Source organism: Sinocyclocheilus grahami, unplaced genomic scaffold, assembly GCF_001515645.1.
Source record: "Sinocyclocheilus grahami isolate Dianchi unplaced genomic scaffold, SAMN03320097.WGS_v1.1 scaffold139.1, whole genome shotgun sequence".
In the NCBI taxonomy this organism is placed as follows: Eukaryota; Metazoa; Chordata; class Actinopteri; order Cypriniformes; family Cyprinidae; genus Sinocyclocheilus; species Sinocyclocheilus grahami.
In genome coordinates this window covers 109,926-127,466 of record NW_015505318.1, presented here as the reverse complement: position 1 = coordinate 127,466, position 17,541 = coordinate 109,926, and the positions used below count along the sequence as shown (strand labels likewise).

Here is a 17,541-nt window from a genome sequence, read left to right as displayed (position 1 = left end):
GATTTTCTAGGCCGATATGGCTAGGAACTATACTCTCATTCCGGCGTAATAATTAAGGAACTTTGCTGCCGTACCATGGGTGCAGCAGGCGCAATGATATTACGCAGCGCCTGAAAATAGGATAACTTCTGTCAACATAAGCAACGTGACCACCTGCTTGCACAGGGAGCGTGCTGGGGACTATTTTCAGGCGCTGCGTAATATCACTGCGCCTGCTGCACCGATGGTACGGCAGCAAAGTCGGTCTTAGTACACGATGTAACTACAGAAGAGTCCAGTTTTAAATAGGAAAAATATAGAAATTCTTTGGTCATTTGATGCTAACGGTCTAATCAGATTCAATGATCTATGCTAAGCTACAGCAAAAAGTGCTACCGCCAGACCCAGAGATCGGCTGAATGGATTCGAAAACGGTAGAACTCAAGTGTTTCACTCTAGGGGAGTGGGAAAATTAGCCTATTTTCAAAAATAGTGGAGTGTTCCTTTAAATAAAAGGTAGTACGCTGCTCAATCAGGATCCTTACTGTACCAAGCGATTACAAAAATTCAGCCACTTACACAATCGATCATTAGCTTATTTCAAGTTGAACAAGAAGAAACTCTTATTAAGGTTCTAGGAGGTCAATTTCAAACAGTCAATACAAAAACATCCCGCAAATGAGAAATAACCAATTTAGCTATGCGTGCGGCTAATTAGCCAATCCTGAGTTCATCAATATCTCACCTGAGAGAGCTCACTGTCTGAGGCGGTAATTTATCCCGACAGATGGTAAATCACAGAGGATATCTCTAATTTTATCCTAAACCTCCAGAACATTCTAATGTCTAGCAGCTGTAAGGAGAGAAGTGTATTTTTGTAGGACACATTTCATGCTAATATAAAAACATAAATATAGCCAAACAAAACAATTATGTTCTAATCAGAAAACAGCGTAGTAGCTTGAATAGATGCATGCTTTTAGCGTGCTCCTGTTTTATTAGATTCACTTTACATTATTTCTGCAGATGCATAACTACATATAACTCTCTTTGTAGCTGGAAGCATTATCAAATTTGCTGAAATATTTCAGAAACAAACATTCAAGGGAAAGGTCGATGACTTGCTCGAATTCTGAAAATGTACATTATATTTATTTTTCAGATGCTTTTAGACAAAGTGACTAAATAAGCAAAAATACTAGCAGTGTTTAAATGCAGAATTTTAAGAGATTTAACAAAGCTTTAACGGTGATCGCCCACTTTTTACCCTGGCCTTGGGTCTGGAAGTATTTTTTTTCAATTTAATTTCTCTAAAGGAATAATAAAAAAAAAGCCAACAGCTCTGAGATGAATCACAACCTTTGATGAGAAGCAAAAAAGTATATGAGAATCAGAAAAAATTAATGAATGGTGGTAAAATATCAAATTATTGACTAGTCATAAAAATAATATATTTTAAGTTTATTGCAAAATATTTATTTATTGCAATGCTTCATGGAAGTTGGTGGTCATTGCTGGGTTTTTCAGTTTGACTGATCTTGCTCTTCAGAATTCATTAGTAGAGTAGTTCATAATTCAATAATTAAAAAAAAAGTGTTAGAATTACACTGGCTTTTGGTATCTATAGAAGCATATATCAAAAAAATAAACCAATCTAAAAATACAAATAATAAAAACTAAACTAAACTAAACCTCAGGTCTTAAAGATATTTAAAATGCTAAATTACAGGGAAAAGTTGTAGTAAACATCCTGATCTGAGTATAAACATTAAAATAAAGAAATAATAATAATAATAAAATAAATAATAACAAATAAATATAAATTATAAAATAAAAAATAAAATAAAATAAAATAAAATGTAGCTTATTGCTTAGAATTCAATGGGAAAAAAAGTTAAACTTTATGGTTATGAATTTAGTGCCAATATTTTTTGAATAATATCACAGCTTCAAAAGAGGTGAGAGAGATAATGATTGAACTCAGGAGAGATTTAGACAGCCTCACAAGTACATACACAGAAGTTTTGCTTAATCTCACCGCCTGCTGTACTGAATGAGCGGCCTTGCAGGGGTTCTGCTATTACCTGTAATGTGAAGAGCTTCCTGCTAAAAGCCACTTTGTGTCACTCAGTGCTACAAAAAAAATTAGCACATGTCAGAATGGAGGACAAACTCTAAAAACAGCGATGATGACGAATCGCAGAACACATATGCAACCTATTAGAATGAAGCCAACCTTCAACATCAATCCAGTCGCTCCTTCCCACTGTCCATCATCTTTACAAAGGACACAAAATGAGTCAGACCAAACTTCTATTTTTTCCCCAGTTGCTCATCTTCAATTTTCCTCTCCTTCTATGCCCCATTCTCTCTCTCTCTCCCTCCATCCCTCCCTTCTTTATGAAACTACGCACTTTTATGAGTCAGAATGAAGAGGTGGCAGTTGAATAGTTGATGATGTTGACCTTGCCAGCTTCTTGCTTTCAAACACACACACACACACACACACACATCAGCAATGAGACTTTAATTCCAGAGCTCAGGAGAACCGGCTGTGGCTGATTGAACACCTCACCTCTTCACCAAAAGTCTTAGCAGGGTAACCTTAGTGTTTCTAAGGTGGGCATGTCAAACAGAAATTTTATATAAAAATTCACATTTACGTCACAGAGGTTACTAGTAATAATCCTACTGGAAGAGAAATAAGATTCACACCATGAGCTCGACATTTGCTGTACAGAAGCTGTGACCGGGGTGGCACCCTTAAAAAAAGAAAAAAATTAGGAGTGTTTCAATCTGTGAGATGACTATCAGGTGTCAAGTGTGTGCCCTGTTTTATTTAAAGAACAGGAATCTATCAAAGTTTGGTCATGTTTGTGGAAGTGTATCATGGCACAAACAAATGAGATCTCTGAGGACCTCAGAAAAAGAGTTGGTGTTGTTCATCAGGCTAGAAAAGGTTTCAAAGCCATCTCTAAAGAGTTTGGACTCCACCAATCCACAGTCAGACAGATTGTGTACAAATGGAGGAAATTCAAGACCACTGTTACCCTCCCCAGGAGTGGTCCACTAACAAAGAGCACCCTAAAAGCAAGACGTGTAAAATCCACTAGGTTTCAAAGGACTGCAGCCTTACTTCTAAGCAACTAAAGGCCTTTCTCACATTGGCTAATGTTAATGTTTATGAGCCCATCATCAGGAGAACACTGGCAGCTTGCCATCATTGACGTAACAATGAATTCTGAATTACACCAGCAAATTCTGAAGGAAAATGCCAGAACATCTGTCCGAGAACTGAATCTCAAGATAAAGTGGGTCATGCAGCAAAACCACGACCCCAAGCACACAAGTTGTTCTACCAAAGAATGGTTAAAGAAGAACAAAGTTAATGTTTTGGAATGACTGAGTCAAATTCCGGACCTTAATCCAATTGAAATTTTGTGGAAGGACCTAAAGCAAGCAGTTCATAGGAGGAACCCCACCAACATCACAGAGTTGAAGTGGTTCTGTACTGAGGAATGGGCTAAAATTCCTACGAGCCGTTGTGCAGGACTGATTACAGTGCAGTTACAAGAAACATTACAAAAACCACTAGAACAGTGTTATATATTTTGCTGACTTGTGTACTTACATTATCCCAAATGTTTCGAAGAATGTTTAAATCCAGAGAAATAAGCTATTTTAACTAGTGACATGGACCATGTCTACAGTGTCATTGTGTTGTCTGCCAATGACGTCATAACCCCTCGATTTCCGGTTTTGTTTTGTAGAAAACATGGAAACACCAAAGATGCTTTAATATGTTGTGCGTTTTAACAGACCGGTGATGACCGCACAGAGTAGCATTGTAACAGAACTTTCAAACATATCTAGTATGATAAAACAGCTATGCTTTTTTTCCCCACATACACACGACCGGAAGGAGCGGAAGCGGTCGACTAATAAAAACTCTGCTGCTTTCGAGCTGTGTGTCATGCTCGTGCAGCAGCCTCGTTTCGCTTCGATGGCTTTCAGCCTCACCCTGCTCCATTCTACTACGTTAGCTCATCCATGAACATGATTTCTGCCTGAGTCCCGTCGGATTGCAACGGCTGTGGGGATGAAGACGACAACTCCCATGATTCCACACTTAGTCACGGTGTCATCAAACTACGCCTTTGTCTATTTGTTTATTTTGAATACACGCACTCTAGCGGCGAAAATGACATATTGTGCCTTTAAGTAAAAAATTAAAGCGATTAATTTTTTAAATAAAATTAACGCAATTAAAATCTTTTAATGCAGTTAAAGCACTGGCCCCGCCCCCAGACCTGTACGTCATCTTACATTTCAAGTAGTTGACTGTTGACAATGAATCAGGGCAACAACTCCATAAATGCAGTTATGCCATAAAATTCAAGATACTGGGGCAAAAATGCTCCTGTATGAGTTTTTGTCTCATATTTATATCACATGATAAGGGATATCACACGAGCAGTGAGAGCAATTATCACACGAGTGCTGTTTTTGTCTCGAATAACACGAGTGCAAATGTGATTTTATTCAACAGTTCAGTAAATAAGAAGATAATATTGTGTTGTATTTTAAGCACAGTATTGTCTGTTTTTGCTCAGTCTTGCCAACAAAAATACTACCTATAAAGCCACCGCAGAATTGTTGTGTGTCTCCGAACAACACAGCGGTGTTTCGTTTCTGAATGAATCTGTGTTTTGAACGAATCTTGTGAACCAGTGATTCAAAGCTCCATTCATAAAAGGAGCTGTTTACTTAATTCCTGAATGAATCAGCCGTTTGAACGAATCGAATCAATGAATGACTCATAAAGACATTTACTGCCGCCTGTTGGCAGTTTTAGTTTCTTATTTAGAGTGTTATTTCATTTAAAAAAGGGGAGAAAAAGGGGAAAAAAACTTTAAAGGGATAGTTCACCCAAAAATTTTAATTAGGCTTTGTCATTATTTACTTAAATCTGAATGACTTGTTTTCTTTTGTAGAACATAAAAGAAGGTATTTTGAAGACTGTTGGTAACAAAGCTGTTTTGGTTACCAATGACTTCTATTGCATGAACGAGAAAAAAAAAAAACCTGAGATGTTTCTCAAATGATCTTCTTTTATGTTCCATAGTTTATGTTAGGCCATTATAGCCAAAATGTTTATGTGTAATAAATTTTATATTGAATCAAATTAAATTATTTCTTTCTTTCTAAAGGTATTATTTGTAATATCTACTTAATACTTTCTCATTTAACACAAAAATAATAATTTTAAATATAATTTTAATAATTTTATCATTTTAATAATTTTAAATAATCCTTTGGGGGTATATTCACAGCCAAATGTAATTTGTGATTAATTAGATTAATTAATCGACACATCATGCAATTAACTAGATAAAAAATGTTAATCGACTGACAGCCCTAATATATATATATATCAAAAGTTTGGATTGATAAGATTTTTTAAATATTTCTGAAAGAAGACACCAAGGTTGCATTTGTTTGATTAAAAAAAAAAGTTTTTTTTTGTGAATTTTTGTGCAATTTTGTGAAATAATATTATAATTACAAATCAGTTTTCTACTTTAATATATTTTAAAATGTAATTTATTCCAGTGATGCACAGCTGGAATTTCAGCATCATTGCTCCAGTTTTCAGTGTCACGTGATCCTTCAGAAATCATTTTAATATTTTGATTTGGTATAATTAATGTTGAAAACAGCTGTGCTGCTTAATGTTTTTTTTTTTTTTTGGAAACTGTAATATGGTTTTGATTTTTTTTCAGGATTTTTTGATGAATAGAAAGTTCAGAAGAATCATCATATATCTGTAATATACATCTTTTGAAACATTATAACTGTTTTACTATCACCTTTAAGCAATTTAATGCATCTTTGCATGAATTTCTATAAAAAATATATAAAAATAAAAATAAATCTTACTGGCTAAACCTCACTGACCTAAACTTTTGAACAGCTGTGATGATATGAAATACTAGGTTTGCAATAACAAGCAGCATACAAGCTGTTTTGAATAGCTAACAATAACTGATAATACCGAAAACCTCACACATTCAAACTACAAATAGCTGCACCCATTCTTACAATTACAAATCAGGTGGATATATCGTGGGTCTTACATGTTTGAAGGTGTGAGCTTCTTATTGCTGTCACTCTACTTCTAGCAGTCTTTCATGGCTCATTTTCTTCTTGACTTTCACTTTCTAAAGTCTTTGAAAAAAAGCATGCATTCTGAAAAGGGAAGAACAACCTTGATTGCTGAACTGAGAGAGTATCTAATCAGAGACCGCTTCTCATGAGGGAACAAGAGAGAGAGATAGAAAGAGAAAGTGAGGAAGGCTCAATGCTAGAGCACTACAAGGACATAATTGTCATCAGTGGTGACATTGACCAAGATCAAATCTCATGCCAGCAGAACACAGGCCTAGATTTAGACTGCTTCATTTCACCAGGGTCTCTCACTGCATGAGCAAAAATCCCACAGACAGCTTCACTTGACTGCACGACTGTGTAGAAACGGATATAAATAGTTGCATTTCTCCAATGTTACGGCAAATCATTTATTTACAACGTTTTAATTAATTAGTGGAGCTTACAATAGAAAAACTAACATTATAGCTTAGTTATTTGCTCAAACATTAGGTGTTTTGAACAAACCCCAAATCCTAAGTTTTAGAGATGCACAACGCATCAGCACCACATCTGTCATTGATGAATACTGGCAATTTTTCAATTTATTGTATCAGCAGATTACATATTTAATGGTTTCTGCCTATTTTAAGATCATCTATCAGCAACTTCAAGCAATATCTAGAGACTACGGCAACGATTTAACCCTTTAAGATAGATCACAAACCAATCATTCAAGGGCATTTGCGTCTCTAACAAAGGACTACTAAGTTTTTGTACCTGTCTAAAAAGCATCTCAGAGGTAATTTCTCTATTATTATGAGCACTTACTTTTCTCATTCAAACACTATTCTTTTCTCAATAGCACTGTGATGCCTATATTCTCTGACATATAACGATTTATATTTTTATTTGTAAAATGTAACATGATATTGGTTATAGTCTAAAAAAAAAGTAAAATAAATAATTATCATGTAGAATTTGAATGTCAATGAATTCGATTTCATATTAATTAACTAATATTTTTATTCAGCAAAAATAAATGTATTTCAAGTTTATTTGTACAGCGCTTTTCACGATGCAAATCATTGCAAAGCAACTTTACATCAAATTAAGTTTCTACAATATTTAGTGGTAGCTTATCAGTGTATGTATCATGGTTTCCATAAAAATATTAAGCAGAACAGCTATTTTGAACACTGATAAGAATAAAAAAATCTTTCTTGAGCAGCAAATCAGTTTCTGAAGGATCATGTGACACTGAAGACTGGAGTAATGATGCTGAAAATTCTGCTTTATCACAGGACTTAATTACATTCTAAAATATATAAAAATAGAAAATAAATATAATATAAATATTTAAATTGAATTAGTTTAGAATATTACTGTGTTTTTGTTTTTGGATTAAATAAATGCAGCCTTGGTGAGCATAAGAGACTTCTTTCATGAAAATAAAAAAATAAAAATTTTCTGACCTAAAAACTTTTAAAGGTAGTGTAGATGGATAAAATATGGTTTAAAAAGAGGAAAAGGCCTTGAGACTCCAATTCTGCATCAAGTGCACTATTCGGGACAGGGCCGTATGTTAGAGCAATGCAGCAAGAGACAAAAAGCAGACACTGAGTGGAATTTAAGCTAAGCAAGAATCCTCCCTAATTTCAGCATACGATCACTGCATAGTGCAATTCAAACTCCTCTCACTGCCAAAGGATTCAGACAGTTTCTCAGTGGATGTTCTGTTGTCTGGGTTTCTTGCGAGCTTCCTGTTCCAGCAGACCAATATTCCATCTGTTCTCCATAGTCATGCGATTCATAAAAGAACATGGTCACATGCTTGTACTTACAAAGCCAAACACTCGTCTATTTATCTTTCACATGGACTCTGTAGAACCTCTAAGCACTTCCTTTAGGATACATGATAAAAGATGAGTCAAGGTTTTAAAGCTTCACAGTCCTACTCTCATAAAACATTTATCAGCACCCACACAACACAAACTGCAATACTACTCTAAAAGTTTTTAGTTAGATGCAAAATCAAAACCGGACAAAATTCTGAAGGCAACATGTTTGCAAATGAGAAATTTGCAGAGGTGTTAATAATATTAATAATAATATGTTTAATTTATACTGCACATTTCAAGAACACAAAGACACTTCTGACTGTCCAAAATAAGTATAAATCTGACAATGAAAGGAAACAATCAAGTCTTAAATGTCTAGAGTGAGGAGATGGCACAGAGGTTTTGGGTCAGATTTAGTAAAGGTTGTATATGAACAATGTTGTGAAGGTGGGAAAACAAATTTTACAAGCTGGCTGGCATGAGGTTCAAAGCATAATTTAGAATCAAATAGCATTTCAAGATTCTGTATAATGAGTGAAGAATTCACCGTAACTCCATCAATATAAATGGAGACGTCGTGTTTGGAAAAGAAAAGGGATTTTGGGCCTGCTAACAAGATTTCTGTTTCAGTTTTAGAAGTTTTCAGCCATCCATACTTTGAGATCTTGGATGTGATGAAAAAGGGAGGATAAACAGAATTGGGCTGGACAGAAAAATTGATTTGTGTATCTTCAGCATAATTATGAAAGTTAAGATGCTTAATTCACCATGACGCTGAATGATCTGACCAAGAGGAAGCATATAGATTAGAAACAGAAGTGGACCAAGAACAGATCCTTGATGTGCACCACGGAAAACAGTGACAGAGCATGATTAATGCTGTTAATGTTAATTAACTGTTGCCTGTCCGAGAGATCTGAAGCCACTGAAAGGCAGTGCCAATGATACTGAGAGAACATAGACAAGATAGGAGTTCTAAATCCACTGGTTTTCAAACCATTTATGAACATTTTCCAAGATGGAAAGAATTGTCCAGAGTCTCCCTTTCCTTCCATCCTCTGTGTTCTCATTCTGGGAAAATCCTTGCATAAACCTCACTGGCCTTTGAAGTGAAGCAGATGCAGGCAGCAGGTTGACAGGACACCTGACCATCAGGTCTGACTGGGTCCATATGGCTACATCTACTTTCTGTATGTCAAAAAACCACACATTTCTGCAGAGTCAAACAGGCAGGCAAAGTATGACTCAGATGTGCTGCTTTGCTTGAGACTGAGAGGATGAGAATCCTCTGGGCAGCCAAAGACCTTGAGGCTTCCAGCTTGCTGATTAATTTGTGACAGGAAGTCTCTCTAAGTGCCCTGTGTGCAATGCTTTTAATTTATATGTTAATCTGAATTCAGCGCATAGCAGGCATTTCCAGCGTGGCTTCATTCCAAAGTCTATCCATTCTGTTACAGAAACAATTTAGAAACATGTTTGGGAATGCAAAGCCTTTGGGGATGTTTTTTGGGGGGGGACAGGTGATTTATTTTGCTGAAAATATCTCTTTCCGTACCTCATCCCTAAAAGGTGAAGGAATTTTTTTTTTGCTAAATTAAAGAATGGAAAATGATACCACACATCCTGAATTGGGTACAACAGATTTCACAAATAAAATAAAATAAAATAGAAAAAAGAAAAGAAAAGAAAAAATGAAAGAATAATATCTATTTCTATATACATATAGTATGCAATGGTCAGTCTTTAACACTTTGCATGACTAGAGCAAATGAAATGGCTAGAACAAAACCAATGCTGTTTCCTGTCACAACAGTCTAGAAATATTAAAGTACTAAAGAAATGAAGTCATCTAATATTCAAACATCCCTCCAGTGTTCATTGTTCTCTAAATAATAAAAGAAAATAATTAATAAATCCACAAGCAAGAATTTTAGATGAGTTTTCACTTTGAAACAGATCACTAGACAAGCAAGTTTGGGCTTTCTGTACTTATAATTAAAAGAAAATGTCATTCCTGCTTACATCAAAACTCATTTGAACTTAACTGTGTGACTGCACTGGTTTAGGTGCAAAGATCCCCATTACTCATCATGTTTTAAAAGAGTCTGAAACTGGTAATTAATTGCTACAGCATGTATATACTGTATGTATAGGGAGAATCGACGACTGATCTGTAAAATTCCTATAATAAAACTTAAACTGAAAAAGGCATATCAAAGCCAGCATAAGTTCTTACCTGTGACCAGTTCTCTGACTTCCACATCAGAGGTCTTACGCAGCAGGCGGACCAGCGCAGGAATTCCACCGCAATTCTTCAGAGTGATTTTATTATCATCATTGGCTTTGCCATAAACGAGGTTCCTCAGGGCACCACAGGCGCTTCTGTGTACTTCAGCCATTCTGTGATCCAACAGGTCCACCAACAACTGAATACCGCCCTGCCTCCGTATCTGAGAGAAACAGACCGATAGAGGGTGATGGGTGATGTGCATGTTCATGTTTTAAGACTTAAAGACTGGATTGAGAACATGAGTAAACAAATCTACATAAAAGGCATCTACAAAATTGTTTTCAAGTCAGTTTTAAAGGTAGAGTAAGTGATTTTTCAAAAACACTTTAAAAACTGATTCGGGCCGAATCGCAAAACAAACTTGTAGCCAATCAGCAATAAGGGGCGTGTCTACTCGTGATGTGGGACGCCGAGGTTGCTTTGTTTCTTCTCAATAGGTGAGTAACAGGTGAGTAACACCGTGTCTACAACAGCTAAAGTCTGCCTACACTGGACGCGATCAAACGACCGTTGAAAACCATTTGAAATGTGTGTCAGTACGTCATAAATAGAAAGATTTGTTGCGCCGCGCTGCTCACATTCGTAGACTCGGTGTAACATTGGTTTTGCTTTGTTTCACAGAACTAATCGTTGCCTGGGTTGCGTACGTATATGTGGGGCGGAGCTATCAGAATAGGGGCGAGACCCTTTTGGGGTAGGGGCGTGTTTGTTTTGGTGATTTCAAATATAAACATTGGCTACCAGAAATCCCTCACTCTGCCTTTAATGTCACATGATAAGAAAAATGTTCAAATAAATTAATTTTTGTCCACTCGAGGCACCAGTGAGCTGAAAAGGGCTTTGAAAATTCATTCATATTCACATTTTGAACATGAACTCCTGATTTGAATGCAACTTCAATCAATCTAATGAAGAATTATTGGTCAGTGAGAACATGGCGGCCTTGGCCTCAACTCATGTGAAGACATTCGAAATGTTGACCTTTCCATTCTTACATTCAGCAGTACTGCCTCATATAAATGAAAAAGAAAAAAGAAAAAAGAAAAAAGTCTGAATTCAGTGTTAAGTCACGCCAAAACAGCTTAGTGTCAGCCCATGAGATCATTTGGAGGATAAATGAACAAATAGGAGGCACCGAATCCATAACAGTGTATTTGAAAAATCAATACTTAAGGGAGCCGGAGAATGAATCACTCTTCAGACAGCTAAACAGACTGAGTGGTGTGAGTAAATCTTTATCAACAGAGCTTTGCTGTTCTACACTAAAGTCAATTAAAGCCAGCCAAGTTCATTAGAAGATCTGAGACCACACTACAAAAAGCTGCATGTTACTAAACGCTATGGAAAAACAACACGATCTGACATCAACTCACCAAAGCCTTCTCATCTTGATAGCCAGTGCCATTTTTAAATATTTTCAGGAATAGTTCCCTCAAAAAAATGCTGTCACTATTTTCTTATCTTCATGTCATTCTAAACCGTATGATTTTTTTTTTTTTTTTGTGAAATCCAAAAGGAGTTATTTGGCAGAATGCCTGAGCTGCTGTTTTCCATCAGTTTTGTAATGAACTAAAACTACAACTACAGAAAAGCATTTTCAGTAAATAAATTAAGCTGAAATAAAATAAAATTAGTTAAATAAAGTTAAATGAATTAAATAAAATATAAATAACTAAAATGAAATTGTACTAAAATAAACTAAAATGAATAAAAATGATGTTCATTAAATGAAACAAAGCTGAAATACGATAAAATAAAATAAATATTAAATGAAAACGTAAATGGAAAATTTAGAAATATTGCCATGGCATCAAAATAAAATAAAATAAATTTAAGTACTAACTGAACTAAAACTAAAAAATATAAATGAAAGCTAAATAGAAATATAAACAAAACATTACAAAATTACAAACATTTTAAACTTAAATATAAAAATTAGAAAAATAAAAGCTAATTTTAATATTCTCCTCACCTCTGCTGCGGGAGATACTGCTCTGTCATCTGATAGCCTTTCTCCTTTCCCATCCGAGTCTGCTTCGGTGTGTGCGCTAGTTCCTGTCTGGCTAAAGTTCATTTACATCTATCTTTAAAAATGTCAATATGAAACTGCCTTTACAACCCGTTTGACTTCCGTAATGTGATGTATTTCGAGAGAATGATGTTCGGATGGCCAATTTAGTTGGGTGAGGACAAGATAATGCAATAAAATACTTTTATAATTTCTCATTATTTAAAAAATACTGCTACTGAATCTACAATGCAAAACATACAACGACAAGAGCAGTCCAATTCATGAACAAATGACTAGTATTAGAAGGTTCATTTTAGTGAATGATCATAGTTAATGATCATCAAACCAGTGAGTTATTTTTAATGAATTAAAACCATACAGTGCGACCAGTCCAACTGATTCCTGAATAAATGATTCTTAAGAGTCAGTTCTTTTTAGTGAATAAAACATACAATGGGAACAGTTCAAATAATTATAAAAAAAATGATTTTTATGAGCCGGTTTCTTTTTAGTGAATCAGAACTATACAGTGTGAGTTTTTAGCAAATCAAATGATCAAACAAATGACGTGATGCTTTGAATTACAATGTACAATGAATGACATCGCGTCGGTAGCTGACTAGCAAAATAGCTAAAAAATTAGCTATTCTGCAAAGATGTTTGTATTCAAATTCAAAAAGCAAACACACTAGACCATTTTTAATGTTTTAAAAAAAGTACGTCAGATGTGTGTAACTTCTAAATTGTGCTTTAAACATAACACTTTCAGTTTCAATTAACTAGAAGCGTCTCGTTCACTTACACTTGATTTGTGTAGGCTATATAGTGCATATTTAATGTAGTAATACAATACATAATATCATATTTCTTAATATTAATAATATGACTATCTGTAGTTAATATTGAAGTGGTATTCAGGAACTGTGAATAAATTACAGAAAAAAATTACTGACAAAATTTTTTTTTTTAAATTAAATAAAAACTATAATAATAATATCACGGCTATAATAACATCATCAACAAACAAAAAAAGAGATTTAGATAAAGTTTGATTAATATACGTACCGTACCGGTCAAAAGTTTGGACACATTACAGTTTGTAATGTTTTTGAAGAGTCTTTTATGTTCATCAAGCTATACATTTATTTAATGAAAAATACAGAAAAAAACTTAATATTGTGAAATAGAAAAGTAAAAAAAAAGAAGCATTTATTTAAAATAGAAATCTTTTGTAACAATACTGTTCAAAAGTTTGCAATTCAATGGGTCAGTATATTTTTAAAGAAATTAATACTTTCATTCATAAGGATGTGCTAAATTGCTAAAAAGTCATTTATTATGACTTACAGAAATAGATATTTTGAAGTATGGTAAAAATAGAAAACCAGTTTAATATCAGAGCTCGGCCTGTCTGGCTGAAATGCTGGACTAATCAGTATTCTCCTCACCTCTGCTGCGGGAGATACTGCTCTGTCATCTGATAGCCGTTCTCCTTTCCCATCCGAGTCTGCTTCGGTGTGTGCGCTAGTTCCTGTCTGGCTAAAGTTCATTTACATCTATCTTTAAAAATGTCAATATGAAACTGCCTTTACAACCCGTTTGACTTCTGTAATGTGATGTATTTCGAGAGAATGATGTTCGGATGGCCAATTTAGTTGGGTGAGGACAAGATAATGCAATAAAATACTTTTATAATTTCTCATTATTTAAAAAATACTGCTACTGAATCTACAATGCAAAACATACAACGACAAGAGCAGTCCAATTCATGAACAAATGACTAGTATTAGAAGGTTCATTTTAGTGAATGATCATAGTTAATGATCATCAAACCAGTGAGTTATTTTTAATGAATTAAAACCATACAGTGCGACCAGTCCAACTGATTCCTGAATAAATGATTCTTAAGAGCCAGTTCTTTTTAGTGAATAAAACATACAATGGGAACAGTTCAAATAATTATTAAAAAAATTATTTTTATGAGCCGGTTTCTTTTTAGTGAATCAGAACTATACAGTGTGAGTTTTTAGCAAATCAAATGATCAAACAAATGACGTGATGCTTTGAATTACAATGTACAATGAATGACATCGCGTCGGTAGCTGACTAGCAAAATAGCTAAAAAAGTAAAAGCAAAGACGTTTGTATTCAAATTCAAAAAGCAAACACACTAGACCATTTTTAATGTTTTAAAAAAAAGTACGTCAGATGTGTGTAACTTCTAAATTGTGCTTTAAACAACACTTTCAGTTTCAATTAACTAGAAGCGTCTCGTTCACTTACACTTGATTTGTGTAGGCTATATAGTGCATATTTAATGTAGTAATACAATACATAATATAATATTTCTTAATATTAATAATATGACTATCTGTAGTTAATATTGAAGTGGTATTCAGGAACTGTGAATAAATTACAGAAAAAAATTACTGACAAATTTTTTTTTTTTTTAATTAAATAAAAACTATAATAATAATATCACGGCTATAATAACATCATCAACAAACAAAAAAAGAGATTTAGATAAAGTTTGATTAATATACGTACCATACCGGTCAAAAGTTTGGACACATTACAGTTTGTAATGTTTTTGAAGAGTCTTTTATGTTCTGTCACAGTCTTCAGCCGGTGTGCCCAGGAGGGCCACCAGATGACTGTGTTCTGGGAGCACATGGCTTGTGTTGTGTTTGTCTGTTGCCATGTGCTCTCTCCTGTCTATTGTCTGGCCCCTCCCATCTTGTTACCTCGTTATTGTTTTAGTTGCTCCACCTGTGTCTCCCTCGTTAGCCTCCTCGTTTGGTTCCTATTTATTCTCCTTGTGTCTGCCGTCCTGTGCTGATCCGTCATTTCTCATTGTGTGTGTTTCGTGTCTGCATGTGTGCAGCTTTAGCTCTGCCTGTCTGTTTTTCCCCCTCGGGGTGGTTTGAGTTTGTTTTTGTTTCATTTGTTACTAAAATAAATACCATTTCTCCAGCGATTGAGTCCTCGCTTCATCTCCCCGCATGCACCGTGACAATGTTCATCAAGCTATACATTTATTTAATGAAAAATACAGAAAAAAACGTAATATTGTGAAATAGAAAAGTAAAAAAAAAAGAAGCATTTATTTAAAATAGAAATCTTTTGTAACAATACTGTTCAAAAGTTTGCAATTCAATGGGTCAGTATATTTTTAAAGAAATTAATACTTTCATTCATAAGGATGTGCTAAATTGCTAAAAAGTCATTTATTATTAACCAGTTTAATTTTTTTAATTAAAAAATATATAAGTTTTACAGTATTCTAGTTCTTTCTGTATTTCAAAAAAATGCAGACTTGATGATCATAAGCGACTTCTTTCAAAAACATTAAAAATAGTAATGTGCCCAAACTTATGACCGGTACTACTAAAAATATACAAAATTTTAAATGAAAAAGGTTAGGAATCATATTTGTTTAATAGCATCCAAAATAAAATTTTGTGTTTACATAATATATGTGTGTGAACTGTCTATATATTTAAGGTAAATTTAATATTTATATATAAAATATTTCTATTTATATTATGTAAACAACTTTTATTTTGGAAAAAATAAAGCCAAAGGAGAGAAAAAAGCCATTACCATGCCTGAAACCATTGTGATGTTGACTGGTGTCATTTTTCACTATCCACTCCATAATGTGAAAGCATTTATGTATATGTATGTTGAGGAAAAAGAATGGCAGGGGTGCAATAACTTGTTCAGGGCTTCGGCACATTCTGCTGCAGAACTGTCATATATAATTAACTGTACTGCTTTACCAAGCAACAACACACACACACACTCACTAAGGGTCCGGTACCACCACAATGCGTATTACATAGATACCTTCAATAATATCTCCCATAATTCATCTGTTGCACTCTTTCTGCAGTCCTTGTGATGTCATTTCAGATGGACAAACTGACACTGGAGGTTCAGTCCCACTCCAGACAAAAAAAAGAAAAAAGAAAAAATGATCATGTTTGGAGATTTACTGCAGCTGGTACTGTATCAGGGTCAAACTCTTGAAAAAAAACTACACCCAACTGAGAATGAGGCTGCAGAATCATTGAAGACACTGTAGAAAACTTCAGGATATAGTGATTTACAAATGTGGAATACATTGTACCAACACAAGCTTGTTGCATAATACAATGAGTTGCATAATGTACTGGATGTGTTAAGTCCATGAACTATGAATGTTTGACCTTTTTAGAGACCTCAGATATGATGGCTATGGGATGAAACAGAGCAGTAGTTCTCAACTGGTGGGTCACGAACTAAAAGTGGGCTGCAGGTCTGTTCTGATTGGGTCACGAACTGGAGGGAAGAATAAATGCTAAATACAATGTAAAAAGCAAAATAAATAGACTCACATACTTTTAAAAGCAATGAGAAACATCTTAGTTTATTGTCAACATTCAAGTTTAGTTAATAGATGCGTATCCAATCAAAATCAAAATTATTTTGGCAAACTAAATAAGGCAGATGACAACATGGACAGATCGGATGTTCACTGGGTGTTCATCAGGTCTTTCCCCATTCAAAATGAATATAATAATAATAATAATTATTGTTGTTGTTGTTGTTTAAAATATAATTTTTAATGTATCACCATTTAAACTATGAAATGAAATCAATAAAGGAATGTAATAAATGCAATAATATTATTGTACTGTTGTACACTGTATTGTTGTTGTATTTAACAACAACAACAACAACAAAAATTGAAAATAATAAAAATGACAATGTTAACAACGTTTTTTGAATCCAAACATTAAACCATAATGCTTTTTATTTGGTCGGAAAACTGCAGGGAGATCTTAAAGCTCGTCTTTTGTTAGCAACAGATTCATAAACAACTGTAATTGCAAATTTGGGAAGATAGTTTGGCACATGTTGCTTTTTCAAATGCACTTTATAACCAGTTGTTCATAGACCAATGAAAATATGCTAAATTCCAAGAAACAAAAGCACACCATAAAGCATCTGAATATATAGGCCCAAATCTAATCAATCAAGCTATGATGGAACATTGCTCCAAATATTTTATGAGAACAACATAAAACAAGTTCATTTCGGTGTGTGGTGAAATTGATGAACGGGCGGATCAAAGAAAGCAGGGGGATTCATTTAGTGTCTTTTCTTAATAAATAAGACATTTTTCAGATGGAGAAAAATGCTGGTTTGAAGTGGAGCTCATCGCTGGATAAACTAATTTGGCTCTCACTGTTTGTGTGTTATTTTTTTTTTCATTAAATATCATTTAA

At 34.3% G+C, this 17,541-nt stretch overlaps 1 protein-coding gene across 1 annotated transcript in view; it reads right to left on the bottom strand.

The window, feature by feature from the left end:
* LOC107591257 (catenin delta-2-like) overlaps window positions 1-17,541 on the bottom strand; it is a 162,157-nt gene that overhangs the window by 83,235 nt on the left and 61,381 nt on the right. The window contains exon 4 of the mRNA XM_016280372.1: window positions 10,204-10,417. Coding sequence (XP_016135858.1) covers window positions 10,204-10,417 — 214 coding nt within the window. The remainder of the gene's footprint in view (window positions 1-10,203; window positions 10,418-17,541) is intronic.